This window comes from Pyrenophora tritici-repentis, chromosome 6 (assembly GCF_003171515.1).
Source record: "Pyrenophora tritici-repentis strain M4 chromosome 6, whole genome shotgun sequence".
NCBI classification, from domain to species: domain Eukaryota; kingdom Fungi; phylum Ascomycota; class Dothideomycetes; order Pleosporales; family Pleosporaceae; genus Pyrenophora; species Pyrenophora tritici-repentis.
The window spans coordinates 1,410,491-1,426,460 of NC_089395.1; the positions used below are offsets into that span (position 1 = coordinate 1,410,491).

At 51.0% G+C, this 15,970-nt stretch overlaps 7 protein-coding genes across 7 annotated transcripts; 3 read left to right on the plus strand and 4 right to left on the minus strand.

Annotated features, from left to right (window-relative positions):
* Nucleotides 1-726: 726 nt before the first annotated feature.
* Nucleotides 727-1,854, minus strand: PtrM4_117540 (BTB domain containing protein; the record flags this gene model as incomplete). The annotated part of the gene is made up of 3 exons (XM_066108265.1): nt 727-729; nt 1,295-1,601; nt 1,694-1,854. 3 exons carry the CDS (start codon nt 1,852-1,854, stop codon nt 727-729), a joined length of 471 nt encoding a protein of 156 aa, XP_065961450.1.
* Nucleotides 1,855-2,732: 878 nt separating this feature from the next.
* On the minus strand, nt 2,733-3,485 carry PtrM4_117550 (BTB domain containing protein; the record flags this gene model as incomplete). The annotated part of the gene is made up of 1 exon (XM_001935097.1): nt 2,733-3,485. The coding sequence occupies one exon, from the start codon at nt 3,483-3,485 to the stop codon at nt 2,733-2,735; it is 753 nt and encodes a 250-aa protein (XP_001935132.1).
* An 896-nt stretch (nt 3,486-4,381) lies between these two features.
* On the minus strand, nt 4,382-8,366 carry PtrM4_117560 (Ca2+-dependent lipid-binding protein, contains C2 domain protein; the record flags this gene model as incomplete). The annotated part of the gene is made up of 4 exons (XM_001935098.2): nt 4,382-4,474; nt 4,529-5,338; nt 5,385-5,966; nt 6,012-8,366. The coding sequence occupies 4 exons, from the start codon at nt 8,364-8,366 to the stop codon at nt 4,382-4,384; spliced, it is 3,840 nt and encodes a 1,279-aa protein (XP_001935133.2).
* Nucleotides 8,367-9,498: 1,132 nt separating this feature from the next.
* Nucleotides 9,499-9,876, plus strand: PtrM4_117570 (HLH domain containing protein; the record flags this gene model as incomplete). The annotated part of the gene is made up of 1 exon (XM_001935099.1): nt 9,499-9,876. One exon carries the CDS (start codon nt 9,499-9,501, stop codon nt 9,874-9,876), a length of 378 nt encoding a protein of 125 aa, XP_001935134.1.
* A 319-nt stretch (nt 9,877-10,195) lies between these two features.
* Nucleotides 10,196-11,531, plus strand: PtrM4_117580 (PAT1 multi-domain protein; the record flags this gene model as incomplete). The annotated part of the gene is made up of 3 exons (XM_001935100.1): nt 10,196-10,348; nt 10,480-10,644; nt 10,746-11,531. 3 exons carry the CDS (start codon nt 10,196-10,198, stop codon nt 11,529-11,531), a joined length of 1,104 nt encoding a protein of 367 aa, XP_001935135.1.
* Nucleotides 11,532-11,677: 146 nt separating this feature from the next.
* Nucleotides 11,678-13,411, minus strand: PtrM4_117590 (Nucleo-P87 domain containing protein; the record flags this gene model as incomplete). Its single annotated transcript, XM_001935101.2, has 1 exon — nt 11,678-13,411. The coding sequence occupies one exon, from the start codon at nt 13,409-13,411 to the stop codon at nt 11,678-11,680; it is 1,734 nt and encodes a 577-aa protein (XP_001935136.1).
* A 458-nt stretch (nt 13,412-13,869) lies between these two features.
* On the plus strand, nt 13,870-15,498 carry PtrM4_117600 (ThrS, Threonyl-tRNA synthetase; the record flags this gene model as incomplete). Its single annotated transcript, XM_001935102.1, has 1 exon — nt 13,870-15,498. The coding sequence occupies one exon, from the start codon at nt 13,870-13,872 to the stop codon at nt 15,496-15,498; it is 1,629 nt and encodes a 542-aa protein (XP_001935137.1).
* Nucleotides 15,499-15,970: the final 472 nt, after the last annotated feature.

Here is a 15,970-nt window from a genome sequence, read left to right on the forward strand (position 1 = left end):
TAACAGGGTCATATAGACTGAGTGACTCGACAAGAGCATCAGTACCCACAACGTCACTGTAGTGATAGGGATACGGCATCGACAGGTACTTCAGGCCATTGAATGCAGACGTGGACACTCCTTTTAGCGACCCCAGACGGTATACAAAGAGTATGGATGGCAGGAAGTAGATGACATTGAGGACTCCAGATAACTACAGGGAGTGATCAAGGAAGAGACGGTTATGTACTATCTAACCGAATATATCCTGGCTACTATACGATATATCTGAATTTGCTGCATGGTTTGAAGCTGGTGAACAGGGATTTCAATTTTCATCTCAAGGGACGGAACACATGAGGGTAGAATTACTGTAAGCTATCAAGTTCAATTTGTAGGGTTTCTATGTTAAGCACATGTTACATTTGTATGACTATCTTTATCGTGTTTAAGACATGAGGTAGTGAAGCAAGGTTGAATCAAGCAACTCAATCTTTCAGCTTCAAAGCCAATCAGACAACCTAGAAGTACACTCACCCTAGAGCTAATTGATCAAGTAATTCATTAATTCGATTCTAATCGTGAAGCCACAATCTAAAAGTATAGACCCATCCCCTCATTTTCAATGACCCCTCTAGTACCGCTCTCTCGGCGGCAAGGGCTTTAGCAAATCCCTCATCCTCGCATCAGACTCCTCCTGGAATAGCCTCTTCATTTCCCTAACCCCCTCATCATCCTCTTTGTCTTCTACTTCGTCAGACAAACTCCACTCGTCCTCCTCGCTCTTTCCCCTCCCCCCACCTCTTCCATACCCACCTCGTCCTCCAACCATTCCACTCCCAGGCCTCGGTCCATTACGCCACCCCTTTCCTCTCCTCATACTTGCCCTTCCTAAAAACCTTTGCCAAACCCTCGGATTAGGACTATGCCTCCTTCCACTCCTACCATCATCCGTATCCGTATCCGAATCCCTGTCGTGATGATCATGGTACTGGGCACAAACTCGTTCCGCCTTATCCGCCAACCATCCCTGCTTCCCCAGTCTGCCTCCCTCTTGAAAAGGTACGCCTTCCACCTCGGCCGCCAATCCCAAACAATCTGCCAGAAATTCCTTGGGGACAATGTCTAGCCTGGTTTGCATTTCTGAGGCGCTGCCGATCGCGAGGATGGTGCAGATGAGAAGATCGCGGAGGGGGGAGGGGTGCGATGTAGCGTCGTATGCGGGGCGGTTGAATGCGTACATGGTGTGGAGGGGGGTTATGGACGTGGTGGTGATGATGGTGGAGAGAATGGCGTTATGAAGGGGGAGGATGACATGGTCTTTGGCGAAGGTGAATAGCGGAATGAGCATGTGGATGGCGGGGGTTTGTGTGCCTTCGTCGATATACGTGTTGGTGTGTGGGTCGTCCGTGTCGCTGTTTCTCTCTTCGTATACGTCATCATTCATGTCTTTATCTATGTCTTCGCTTCTGCCTTCATCCGTGTCGTCCTTCGTATCATGGTCGTCGGAGGGGATGACAATCGTGCCAGTCTTCAGAAACGCAACAAAAACCGAGAACACTGCTGGCTTTTCATCTGGTAATGCCATTTCCTTGTTTGGGTTCTTCTGGTTCTTTTTAAGCCTATGCCATTGTTAATATCACATCCTTTGCCCCTTTTCCATCTTCAGATCAAGCCCTGACACAAAAAAAGCTAAAACAAGACAGTTACATACCAATCGCGGAAGCATCCAGGACAAGCCCGCACGAGCGCCGCTTCCACTTCAAACTCCTTACATTCACTACCATGGCCAACTTTGAAAATCACGTCTTTGCTGTTGGTGGTGAACACTGGGGGGACGTATGGCGCACAGCATGGCACTGTAATGGGTGGCATTTCTTCGATATGCGGGTGGTAGTGGGTGGGTGAGTGCTGGTATAGAGGGGTTTGTGGTGTAGGCGGCGAGAAGTTCAAGCTATATACCCAAGCGGCTTAAGCTGCAGAGTGCACGTGCAAACAAGTGAAAATGAAAGTGAAAGTGAAGAAGCACACGCACTTCACCCCAAGCATGTATCCAGCAACCGCAGTTAAAACATTCTATACAACACATTATAACCAGCACCTAGATATCATAAAGTACCTGAAAGTGTGTGTAAGCAACACCTAACAAGCGTGTCTAGCGACTACAGTAGCCGTTGTACACTAGTATGTGAAGTATTCCATGACACTCAGGTGCCTGCCGGTGAGATGTAAATATCGCGCATCCCAAGTCTTGCTGGAAGGAAGATCTTATATCTCGCGGTATTGTGCACGTGGTGCAGTGTAGCAAGCGCATGTGCGCACTTGGGGGGAGCAGGGTTACGTCATGGGATATACAGAGTTTGTGATGAGATGGTCACTGTGACTAGAAAGGAAAATCATGTGCTAGATTAGGGATTGGAAGAGCCATGTATGTAAGGACTACGCTTGGGGTGGGTTAGTTCACGAGGTGCATGTGATTTGTAAACTAGATTTGAACTTGAAGTTGAGTTCGATCGGTAGTATCTCTCTACGGATTTGAACAAGTAGTTACAGTCCTCCAAGGGTGTGAACTCTCTACGGCTTTGAACAAGACACGTAGTTCCGGTCCTCCACCAGTATGGAATCCATCCCAAATGTAGTATCCATTTCTCCCTGGAGCAAAGCCAGTGCATTGATGCTGTGTTCGGATGCTTCCACGCCGTTATCCGTCGCTCTTAGCCGTGAAAATCGGAACAGCGAGGTGATGCGCTGCCTTAATCCTCATCGGTTTTGATTGACTCCAAGTCATGATCGTGAAAATTCTCGCAGAGGTGATCTTTGGCGTTCTGAATATGATCAAGGCGCTGGCCCTTTGTTAGGCGCTTCAGATAGCCGACTCCTTGTTTATGCTCGTACGACATGTTGATAGTTTCCCACAGAATATCCCTGTCAATTTTTTTGCGACGAGATGTTGACATAGCAGTATCGCCATTCTCAAAGACCCATTCAGCTGACATCCGTCGCACCTCACTATCTTCTTCTGTGAGTTTGTAGATGGCCACGATGGTAGACGGAATCATCACGCCCAGCTCAACAAGATGGAGGTAGAAGGCATCTAAAAGAGCATTACCAAATTCGTTAATATCATACTCGTTCGAAAACTCGTAAGCCGTAGCCAGAGACTCCAATACCATGTGCGCGGCGAAGGTTGAGATGGCAAGCTCTCCTGTGTTCAGCCAGTAGAAGAAGAGTTCGAAAATATCCACGGCAGAGCAAAAAGGGGTTTTGTATTTATGGAGGTTCATAGAGCCTGTATCTCCTTTCCACTCATCTTCCAAACGTTTGCTGAACCAGATAGAAGAATGTTTCAAGACCTCACGGTAAACATGGAAGACCTTGTCTTCGAAGTCGTCACAGTCGTTCTCGACAGTCAATGCGAAGATTCTGTCGTAGGTGCTAGGCGGGAGCTTAGAGGGCCGGTGGCTGCAAGGTATGCGTTCGGCAGCGGCGACTGGCTGGGCGCCCATTTCGATCCAGTGTGCCCTGAGGCTGCGTGTCGCGCGCTGAGCGCTGAGAGATGTGCTGTACAAAGTGCCGAGTCGACAATTGTGCGGCCCCGGTGAAGTTGAAAAGAGTAGCGAAGCTAACAACAGAAGAGGGGTCAACAGATCCAAAGTAGCCAAAAGGCAACGAATAGACTAGCGCGATTAGTCCCATACATTGCTCCGTGCGTAGGACCTCTACGGTTGCCTGGCAGAGCAAACGGATGCTCAAGCTGTCTCAATCGGGACGATCTAGTGGAGAGGCACCTGGAAGCTGCACTGCCGGAAATTTGCCACTGTACATGTCAGCCTACACTTGCGCGAACGGTCGGCGCTTGATCAAGTACTGATACACGAGAGATATGATTTTTCAATTGATGGTGAGTGAGCGAGAGACAGAACGAAGAGAGCAAAAGCAAGTAAACTGAATCACACACCGTCAACACCCACAAAACGCCCCGACAGAAACACCAACCCTTGCATTAAAACATCATACATATTCATCTATCTACCTACAACCTTACCCCATCCATCCCCCATTCCCCATACCCCCATCCATACGCCTCACCCCCCACCTCATCACCACATACCCCATCATCACCAGAAAAATATAAAAACGCAATAGTAAGACATACGACACCATCCATCTCACAACCCCCCACCAAAAAAACGCCGAGACAGAACAACAGAAAAAAAACTCGCCTGCTCCCCAGCTAAAGACGCCTGATCAGCCAGTTATAATGATGCAGAGGTATCAGACGAAGACGAAGAGGAAGATATTTAAAAAACGCCAAAGTAGAGTGTGTTGAAGAAGAGAAAGAAGAACATCTGCGAAGTAAAAAAAGAAGAGAAGAGAAGAGAGAACAAAAAGCACACTCTTTTTAACGTCTCGACGGGCCTGTCATACGTCCACCGCCAGAGTTGAGACTTTGGCGGACTATCATTTCTGCGGCTTGGGCGGCGGCAAGACGTTCCTGTGGGGGTATTATTAGCAGGATTCAGGACGCGCAAATGGATCAATGTCATACCTTTTGTCTACTTCGATCCTTGAGGTAGCGTTCCGCCTCGGGCCTCATTCTCAATATACGCAATATCATATCGTCATTGGGTTCGGCCTGTGCTTCTTTTCTCTTCTCTTCCTTGGCCTTCTTCATTGTACCCAGGTTACGTGACAGCATGACAGTCTTGTGTTTTCTAGTCGGCATACCAACAAGTCCCGCAGCACCACCGAATTGATGACCCATGGTGGGTGGTGCAGACATGCGGTTCAACCGTTGTGTCTGCTCTTGTTGTCTTCGTGCGCTGGCTGCAGCCATGGATTCAGATGTGCGGATGAGATCTTCCGTCGCCTCAAAGTAGAAGAAGTTTAGGTTTTGGAGCTCGTGGTATTTCGGCGACTTGAGAACGTCCATGGGTACACCCTCAACGTTACCGTCCTCATCAACTGCGTGGAAGAAGTCGAACAACATCTTCAACCACTTGAAAACGATGTCGAGCTCTTGTTGAGTCAACGGGCGCTGTTGTGATAGCTTGTCGGAAAGTGGTGGTACAAGTAGGGACTCTATTGTTGCCAAGGCCTCTTTCCACAATCTCGTCATGACCATGATCATGGCAGCATCAGTCAGTGTTTGCTTCATGATGGCAAAGTTCTCGTCAAAGTAGGTGAACAAAGGACCAAGTGCCGACGCGATGTCGTGCTGTGTAGGACCTTGGACAACCGACATGGGTCGAGCGGATCGGAAGTTGCCCAAGTAATTCGTTACTTTTGAGGCAACACCCTTGTTGAGCAGGGCATCAAGCGACCGGCGAGAGAGCTTGTATCCAATAAAGGATGAGAGCTGATGATGTTAGCTGGAACCATACACCAAATAACAATCTGCCTACCTTGTCCGTAATCTTCCGTGTCATGTCACGCTCAGTCCTCTTAAGTGTTCTGAATGACTTGCCAAAGTAGAATTGGATGTCGTCTCGCTCTCCCTCCATACTCACACGCAGCAGCAGGCGACCTTGTGTATCCAGATCGAGCCAGTACTCGCGGGGCATGTAGTCTCGGAAGTGCGATGGGTCTAACTTGAGTGATGTACGACCAACACAGTCATGATCACCCATGGCATCCCAATCCCAAATCGTGGCAACCACGTTGAGCGGACCGTTGGTGGTAATGTCGATTGTCTCATCCCAGCGTGGGTTCAGGTTGCGATAGACTACCCGAGTCTTTGCCAGACGCTTTTGGTACTCATCACCCAGAACAACATAAGGATCACTGAGTCCATTCATATCGCACGCCTTCAGGTCTTCAGCCTCGATGATCTTGATGGTAAAGACAAAGTTGTTGTTTCGCGGGCGTTGAGCTGGTGGCGGAGAGTATTTTTGGATAACCTCTGCACAAGCGTCTACACCAATTTCGCGCTCGAGCTTATCTAATTGCTGCATTGCATACTCGATGTTGTTGAGTTTGACAAGGGACTAGACTCATTAGTTTCGAACATATACATCAAACTCATTACTTACTTCTGGGTAAAACTGGAACGGCTCGACATTCTCCTTTTGGCTGTAAAAGTCCTTGACCGTAGACAACCACTTCTCTTGTCTTGTTTGATTAGCAGCAGCTTCCTGCTCGGGCGTAAGGCGGTCCATCTCTTTGGCGAACTTTTGCTCCACAAGCTCGCAGTATCTTGCAAGTGCGATACCAATCGATTTTGACACGGCTGTCATAAACTTAGCGTATTGAACGTCGTTATCCCAGTTCAGGGCAACAATCTGCTCGATACTCTGATTGAACGACCGGAAAATGTCCACAACTGAGACGCTGTGGCGCTCATCGTCCATAGGAATGGGATTCTGCGACTCAATCTGGAACTGGTCTGCCTTGAAGGCGTTCTCGACCCACCCAATCAAGTTTTGGTCTGTCATTTGAATCCATCTCCAGACAAAGTCCTGTAGCTGATCTTCAATGCTAAATGCAAAGCTCTTGTCTGGTAGAGCATCGCTGTGTATGCGACGAATCTCGACAAGCTCCTTGTACAAGTCGAATCCATCTTGTACTGGCACATCTTCTCCCTTGCTATGCGCAACATCCATAATCCGCGCAACCAGGTCTCGCGCATCGGCAGCATACGCAGGAAACATCTTCTCCACAAGACACATCATAGGGCTAGCGCCCATGACTTCAGGGTTCTTCCGATACCGCTTCTGTATACGCTCGCAGAGCTTAACCACGGCGCGTCCAAGCTCGATAACATGGAAGAATTCCCACTCTTCTTTGGTGTCGGGGATATGCTTTGCGAGAAGCTCACGATACACTTCACCAGCCTTCTGTCTCAAGCCCTGGCGTAATTGCTCAGTGAACTTGTCCATGTCTTCCTCTGTGCCAGGAAACGTGGGATCGTCGTAGATGTGGCTCTCGAGTATGTACATGACTGGCCCGAGCCCAGGCGGTTTGGGGTCGTACACGCACATCATCAGCTCATACAGTTCACGCAACAAGCAGTCGTGTAACGCTAGCAAGATCTGCTGATTAAGTGCATAGTCCTGAATTGTCCACTTGGACCGATCAAACAAGGATTCTTGTACTGGGATTTGACTCATTCGACGTGACTTGGTGTCTACTGGCGGGGGCTCCTTGACGTAGTTAAAGGCTGCGTCGAGAGTATCTAGACTGATTTCTTGGTCAATGTACTTGTCGCGGATGACATCCAGGAACAATACAAGACGCGAAAACTGAGGAATCCGCCACCTGACGGCTATCTCGTTCAAGAGTTCGGCCGAGTGCTTTGACAGTAGCTTGACAGGCGGGTCCTCGCTAGTTGCCTCGCTTGGTTCAAGTTCGGTATCCGCCAAGTCGTACGTCAATGCTTCTTTCAGGATCGCACGGTACGTGGCACGTGGATCTGTGGGTATAAAGGTATATGACGACGTGTCATTTGGGTCGTCTGAGATGTTGAGCCCGCTCATGTCCACGGGCTGGTCAATGACGTAGCTGTTCTCAGAGGACACAGAACCCTGCCTGGATCCACTAGAGAGGGGGTCCAAAGTTGACTTTGGCCTGAATTGTGGTACAGACCCGGGAGAACTCTTTGCAAGTTCCGGGTTGGACTGGATGATGGCTAGAATCATCTGCGAGAGGTCTGGTATTTCTTGATTCTTCCACGCCTCATAAGCCTCTTCGGTATCAAAGTCGTCGCTGTTGAGCGTCTTCTTTGTCATGAGACTCAGATGTGCCTGATAGGTCTTGAGATCCTGCAAAGCAGCCTTTTCAGTCCATACAGCCTTATATCGATCGATATCGGCTTGCACGTCGGAGTACCCAACAGCAAAGATGCGTGACACCACCAGGACCAGTGGCATATCTTTGACCTCATAGCTTCTTGGGACTTCCACTTCGACTGTTTTGCCTCCCGACCCGCCATTACGCTGATTCTCGGCTGCTAGATCCTGATCATGTACCAAAAGCTTCTTTTCCATGGTGGCCAGTCGATGGGCGAGTTCTGGGCGGTCCTTGGCCCAATCGTAGTGCACGAGGATAGAGCTAACGAGTCGTAGGAAGAGAGCAACATGTCGGTCCACCATGAGCTTCCAACTGTCGTCTCCTGGCGCCTTGCCTTTGCCCAGCTCCTTTGTGGCGTTTGAGTAGAAGATCAAGAGCAAATCCTCAACTCTCCTGTCCTTGTCCATGTTCTTCCTAAAAGACGGATCCTTGAAGGCGTTCAAGAAGACGGCAAACGTCCGCTTGACCGTGGCATCCTGAAACTCAGGCATGCGCTCTGTGCCCATCAGCACCTTTGTTATCCGCTTATCGAGGGCGGCCATGAAGTCGCGAGGGAAGCGGGTGCTCTTGGAATCTCTTATTAGAGAGAAGTCCTTCATGAGGTCGTTGATGGACGTCGAGGACCGCTGGACTTGCTTGGGCGCGGCAGGCACATGCTGAACTCGCTTCTGGCGAGGCTGGAGCAGATATGCCAGATATGCCACGCGGAGGGCGTAGAGGTAGGCATCTTGGGCGGATACGGGGCGCTTCCCACGGGCGGTCGCGGAGCCCTGGCGTTGCAGACCCTCTCGCGAAGCAAGGCTGTTTATGCGACGGTTGCTCCCCCCGGGTGCCCTCCATTGCAGAGGTCGTGTTGGGGATCAATTGTGTGGGTGCAGGAGTATGGCCGCAGTTGGGCGCATATCACGGCCGTCGTGGTGCTATGCGTGTTCGGGGGGCTGCAGCTGCCCAGCGGGATGACTTGGTGGGGTCGTGCCTTCTCTTGTGACTTGTCCGCAAGACCGGGACGTCTGCTTTCACGGTGTTGTCTGAATCTGGTCCTAGACCGAGATTTGGTGTTGTCGGCAGTATCTTTGGGCGTCGCGTCGTGGCTCGTGGCTCGTGGCTGACGGGCTGCTGGTGGCGCGAAGATCCACCGCAGTGCGTCACTTGTTGATGGTTTGCAGGGAGCCCGGAGCCCTAGATTGCTGACTGGGTCTCTCACGTCGCCATTGAAACAAAGCTTTCCTTAGTTTAATTACCCGTACGATTCTTGTTCTATGGCGCCATGTCTTCCCGAGCTATCCTACTTGCGCACCTACCGTGTCAGCTAACTACCGGCAAATGCCAGCAAACGTCACCCTCATATCGATAGCCGACCTTCGTCACATGCGACTTTCCAGTCACCCAATGTCACTTCATCGCATGATTGTAATACCTGCCTGAGGTAACTTGCCTGTGCCATATGCTTACAATGTACCTCTGAGCTCGGCACCTGGGCCCGCACATGAATGGCAAATGCACAAACTTCATGATGCCTAGGTAACTTGCAACGAAATCGGGTAGCGTGATTCCATCGTACCTTTCCATCTAGAATCACCAAGTCGCCACTGCCCTGCACAGTTTCGGCATGTAACAACACATACAACCCTCATCCATAGACGCCGCGACGTAAACAATTCACGCGTCTGAAACCTCACGAATCAGCCACCACCGCGCAAGACAAGCGCATCCACCACGACCCCCACCACGATGCCCGATTCTCAAAGCCCTACCAACCCTGCCGACCGGCCCCGCCTCACCGAAGCCCAGAAGAAGGAGAACCACATTCGCTCCGAGCAAAAACGCCGCGAAGCCATTAGAGAAGGCTTCGACCGGCTCGCCTCCATCGTGCCTGGCCTCGAAGGTCAAGGACGTAGCGAGGCCGTCGTACTGGGCGGTGCTATAAGACTCATGCGCGAGAAGATTGTGGAGCGCCAGCAGATTATTGCAGACGCACAGGCAAAGGGTGTGGATACAACGGGGTGGGAGTTGGACAAGGAGACGATGGAGGCGTGTGCTCGGCAAATGGAAAGGACGCTTGCAGAGGACCGACAAGAAGAGAAGGACGCAGAGATCAAGAGGGAGTGATATGGGGTGATAACATAAGTGACGTGCTGGTCGCGGGGTCGTGTACATATGCCGAGTATATATCGCATAGTGCGTGCTGGATACACATGACATGGATACCCGACATCCTTCAGAATATTGTTGTCAAGCCCCTACAATAAAACCCATAACCCAATATCATCACATCATACGACCACCCGCCTCTCCCACATCCCATGTATTCACCCACGCACATACCACCTCTTATCGATAAGCCAAATCCCCAAAATTATCTTTCACATGCCACACCCCCGCTCAAGCCCTACCAACGCAAATCCCCAAAACAAGAAGAATAAAGAAAATGGCCTTCAGTTTCGGCTTCTTAGGCGACGATATAGAAGAAGACCCAAACGACACCCAGCAAGACCAAAGCCAAACCCAACGCAACCAAGACGCAAATGCAGACACACTAGCGCCGCCCATCCCAGCCAAAGCACATGACTTTGATGCACTAGTAAGTCAAGTCTACCACAACCCATTTCATTGTAACCAGTCATATCTACACAAACCCAACCCCAAGACCATTAATCAGAAAAAAATGTGAAAATGTGAACATGTAGAGACGAAATCTAACGTAAAATATAGTTATCATCCCTCCCAGAAAAAATATCCTACTCAACCCTCAGCATCACCAGTCCAAAAGGCTTCACGGCCAAGCTACCGCGAAGAGAGTTATTCGATGTAAGGGTGCAGATTATGGCCGAGGATGACGACGATGAGGTGGGAAAGGAGGCGTTGGCTGGGTTGGATGTATGTATATATATACCCTCCTCTCTCTTATTATCCATTTTCCTCTCCTTATCATCCCTTTTCCTCTCATAAACCACCACCCCTAACACCCACACCCACAGACAACAGACCTCCGCCCAAACATCTACGAAGGCGGCTACAAAACCTGGGAATGCAGCCTAGACCTCGTGCGCTACCTTCTCGACCGCGGGCCCCGAAAAGACCTCGACGACCTCGTGCGCGTCGACCACGTTGTAGAAATGGGTTGCGGGAGCGCCTTGCCCTCATTACTACTTTTCCAGTACGCGCTCAGGAACGGGTTGGGCATGTATTTTACGCTGACGGATTATAATGCTGATGTGTTGAGGTTGGTTACTGTGCCGAATCTTGTGTTGGCGTGGCGGGCGGGGTTGGGGTTAGGGGAGCGGAGGGGCGTGGTTGCTGCTGCTGCTGGTGAGGAGGGGGATGACGGTGTTGGAGATGACGGTGGGGAGTGGGAGGACGAAGGCGAGTTACGCATAACCCCCCATCTACTCACCGCGTTCAAGAAGAGTTTGGAGGAAAGGGGTATTACGATAACACTGATCTCTGGATCCTGGACCCCAGTTGCGGAGTTACTTCCCTTGATCCCGTCAACACCCGAGATGAACACTTTCATCCTGGGTTCTGAAACGATTTACAGTCCAGCGTCGCTTCAGGCGTTTACGGATGCCATTGTGGGACTCATGGGTAGGGTGAGGATGGGGAAGACGGTGGTGGCGGCCAAGCGGGTGTATTTCGGTGTTGGGGGCAGTGTGGATGGGTTTAGGGAGGAGTGTGCGAGGAGGGGGTGTGTGGGTGTTGAAGTGGAGTTTGAAGGTTTGGAAGAAGGGGTTCGGAGATGTTTGGTTGAAGTGCAGATGTATTGATTGAAAGAATGAGTTGGGGACTATAGAAAAGGCGAGGGTATCTAGGTAGGAATGTTGGGGGGATGGGACTGGGTTATGGGAAAGCCAAATCAAAAATCAAACGCTTGGTCTCGTCGTTTATCCAAGAGACGAAGACAACATGTCCTTTATCGAGGTTTTGCGGTAATAGTCGTCGGACCATCGCCTATTTCCCTCCTTTCATCATCCCCCTCCTCGCCTGCATGCATGAGCTTCTTGTATGTTTCAGCCTCCACACGCATATGTTCGCCTCGGCTGATCTGCAGCCTCTCTATGCCCTTTCCAATAGCATTAATATGGTACTCCAACGGCAAATCACCCCTAAACCCCAGGATTTCAGGTGCTGCAACACCCTCCCTCAAATTCTCCAACTCGTCCTGAATCTCCTGGAGCTTGAGCAGGGTTTGAGTAACGTGCATGACAGCTTTCTTGCGGTAAGCGCTAATGTTGGAAAGAAGATTCAAGGCTTTTGCGTTGGCTGCGACGTTGGTCCGGTTACCACCTAGCTTTGTCCATAGAGAGGCCAAGAGTTCCTCTTGATTGCGTGTAACGGTTTGGTCGTCGCGTGTCGCAATCTCGAGAATAGCCTCTAGGCGATCGTCAAGGCTATTGAGGATAATGAGCAGAGCTTGTGCCTTGCTGATGAGCTTCGTGATCTCCTCCTTGTTCCTGCCGAGGTGGACAATGTATTGATCATAAATGCGTTCCTGAAGAGTTGGTGGTCCCGCTACGAATGTACCAACGACCTGGTCGATAACCCGCGAGGCGATGCCAGTGGATGCGTCTTGATCCCTGATGCCGGAGAGAACATTCATTGTCCATTGATTCGCCGCGACTAAGCGATCCGAAGCTCCGCCTATTTGGGTATTGAAGCGAGAAAGCTCCCTAGAGGCTGTATTGGCTGTGAGAACAAAGTAATTAAATTCGTTTTCCAATGCCTCGCGGCTTGGCAAATGAGAGTGCCTGACAAGGACGCGCAGGTCGCGGATTGCAAGCTCGGAATTTTTGATCGTGGCAGGTAGGGAGTAGGTATCCTTGGCTGCATGGACAATATCTTCAAAGCGACTTTGCACACTTGTGACTTCCTCAAAGTTGGCGTGGTGGCTTGAATAAGAAGTATCGCATGCTGTGATGAGGTATGAAGAGCCTGGTATCGCACACACTGGACCCATGATTACGTTGGAAACCGTGAAGCGAAGCATGCCGGAGGCTAGCCTGAAGCTGAAGGCTAGAATACCAAGGCCCAGCAGCACGCCTAGGATGGGTTTTATGAAGTATCGCAAGGCATAGGATAATACATCAAGAAAGTGGCCAATCAACGGCGCAAGGACGTTCTCCCAAAAGAGGCTTACGTAGTGCCATGGGCTCACTTCCTGGTGGCTATCGACACGGCGTTCCTTGAAAGAAGTAGGAGCAATACCTGAAGCGTTGGATAGACGGTCCGGTACCGTGTCTCTTCGCTTTCGCCGCTGAGGCTTCTGTGCGGGCGGCAGGTTAAACCCGCTCCATGAGTTGTCCATGGAAGGCATGATGAAGCTCGGCTCAAATGGATGTTGTCTGGGGCCCTTCTTGTCAGAGTGCAGATGCTGGGACTGGCTTGTTTTCTTTCTTTCTGTCGGCTTCCTGACTGGTGTGCTTTTTGTCTGCGCTGTAGGTACTGGTGGACTCTGTTGGTTACGATGACGTCTTGGTGTTGGCAGCGCTCGACGCTCTTGTACAACTTCTTTGTCCGAATCTTCCAAGTCCAATTCGCTAGCGCCGTCGCTTCCAGAATCAAAGGAACCCCCTTCGTCGGATACGTAGTCGGCTTCGCCCCAGCTGCTCCCTAGGCTGTGTTCTAGTCGCCGGGCATGTGCGCTCATACTTGGCGTGGTGGAATGAGGGTTGATAGTATGCAGCTATGAGGTAAAGTCGTTGGATGAACTAGGTCAAAAGCAAGGGGGGTTAATTGTAGTGTTGGGGAGCCCAATGCGAAAGATGATTCAATTGTTTTGATTCATGTTGTCTATGAATGTGTAGGAGGCTGGTAGAACAAGTCGCCACTCCCAAGTGTGACGTGGGGTCAATCGCGACCAGTCAGAAGGCGGGGCGTATTGGCCCAAGTGCGTCACGGGACGCTGGGTGCCTTCATCATCAGCTCGAACTCACAAAGAAGCCCTAACATAGCTCTAGCGCAATCTTGGGGTGCCAGCAACTCCCCGCGAGTTGGTGTTGACCTGCAGACGCGTCGACGTCATGTTAGGGCTCCCCTCTGCCAAGACGGCTAGTCTGCAGATGCATCTTGGGCCTGTGGACATGTCGAAATTGGAAAGTCTTCTCGATGCCGCCATTGCGCCAGCTTTCCGTTGTACTGCAAGCCCTTAGAAAAAGGCCGATAGAAATAGCAGGGACGCGCAAGTATGCTCGTGTTTTTGTTAGGAGCTGTTCGTGCTCTGCGCTGCAGCAATTGCAGCACACGGTGACTGTCTCATCTGAACCACCCACCAATGCGCAACTGAACACTACGACTGCTGCTCCACCCGCACCTCCCACGGATCACCGAACGCTTGCGCAGACCCATAATCTGTTCATTACATCGCCGTACAGTCCCGGTTCGCCACTGATCCTCCCAAATGGCGCCTACGTGTTCCAGAAACTCCAGTCATTTCTTCGCGCGCAGTACCCACAGTTCGGCTTTCAAGAAGTCATCACGCCGATAATATACAAAAAGTCGCTATGGGAGAAGTCGGGACATTGGGAGAACTATGCTGAAGACATGTTCAGTGTCCAGGGACGAGGGACAACCGCGCAAATACCAGAAGCAGAGGGCGGCGAGGATGGCGAGTTTGGGCTGAAGCCAATGAACTGCCCAGGCCACTGCTTGCTGTTCAGGGATGAGATCAAGAGCTACAGGGACTTGCCAGTCAGGCTCGCAGACTTCAGCGCCTTACATCGGAACGAGATCTCAGGCGCACTTACGGGCCTGACGAGGGTCCGACGCTTTCATCAAGACGATGCGCACATCTTCTGTCGGCCAGACCAGATCTTGGCAGAAATTGAGCAGACACTCAAGTTTGTGGCTATGGTATATAGGACGTTTGGTCTGGGTCCCTACAAACTACTCTTATCGACCCGGCCAAAAGACAACTTCATTGGCACAGTAGAGGAATGGGATCGTGCAGAAGAGCAGCTCACTACAGCACTGAACAATATCGGAAGCGAGTGGGCCATCAACGAAGGAGACGGTGCCTTTTACGGCCCCAAGATCGACATCATCTTGAAAGATTCAAACGGCAAAGAGCACCAGACGGCCACCATACAGCTTGATTTCCAGTTGCCGCAGCGATTTGATCTGCAGTACCAAGCATCACCCGAAGAGCTAGAGGCAGGATCACAGACGTCCATGGATGCGGGCCTTGATCCCACACTCCGCCGGCCGGTCATTGTACATCGCGCCATCTACGGTTCCATCGAGCGCTTCATGGCTCTCCTGATCGAGCACTACGTCGGCAAGTATCCGTTCTGGCTCTCACCTCGTCCCGCAATCATTCTCTCCCTCAACAATAATGCTGAAGTCCTTGAACACGTGTCTCGCGTTCAGTCCGTGCTATCAGGTCTAAAGGCAGCAGACCCACCATCACAAGTATCAACATCCTCGCCAAAGCCTCTACCTCTATCAACAATCCAACTTCCTGTTGATGTTGATACCAGTAGTCGTCCGCTTGCGAAGAAGATTGCAGAGGCTAGATCGAAAAAGTACAATCATATTATCGTTGTTGGTGGCAACGAGGTACAGACTGGCAGTGTTAATATGCAGGTCGTGAATCAGCCCAATCCTGAGGCGACGTTCCGGGAGTTACAAGAGGCACGTGGAACAGAAGTTACTGAAAAGGAGCAACGGAAAGGAGCGAACATGTCGTTGAATGACGCTAGGACGTATTTCGAGCGATTAGCTAATTCCTTCCTATAATCTACTACCCCTTTGAACGGCCATCAAACACATTCACCAATTCCTGCGTGACATCCCCTCTCGCACAAGAAACCCTATCAACCCGCCTAACCATGCCGATGATACCTCGCACAAAACCCCCCTCTCCTCACCCTCCTCATCCTCTCCTCCCACCCCTTCCCCCCCAACACCAATCCCCTCTCCCTACACCCCACCACCCAATCCACGAAAAACTCCCCCTCCAACGTCTCCAACACCTTCTTCCCCACCCCCTCAGCGCCCCTACTTTCAATCCACAGATCAACAAAAAGCCGCCTCATCGCATCGCCCTCGGTAGTGTATTTATACAGCACCGGTATCAGACATGCGTGCAGGCGCTGGGTTTGCATGGTGTGGGTGTAGAAGACGTCGAGGAGGGCGGTGGAGAAAAGGGGGATGAGGTGGTAGGTTGAGAATGTGTAGGCGGAGAGGATGAGGAGGGGTGTTGCTGCGT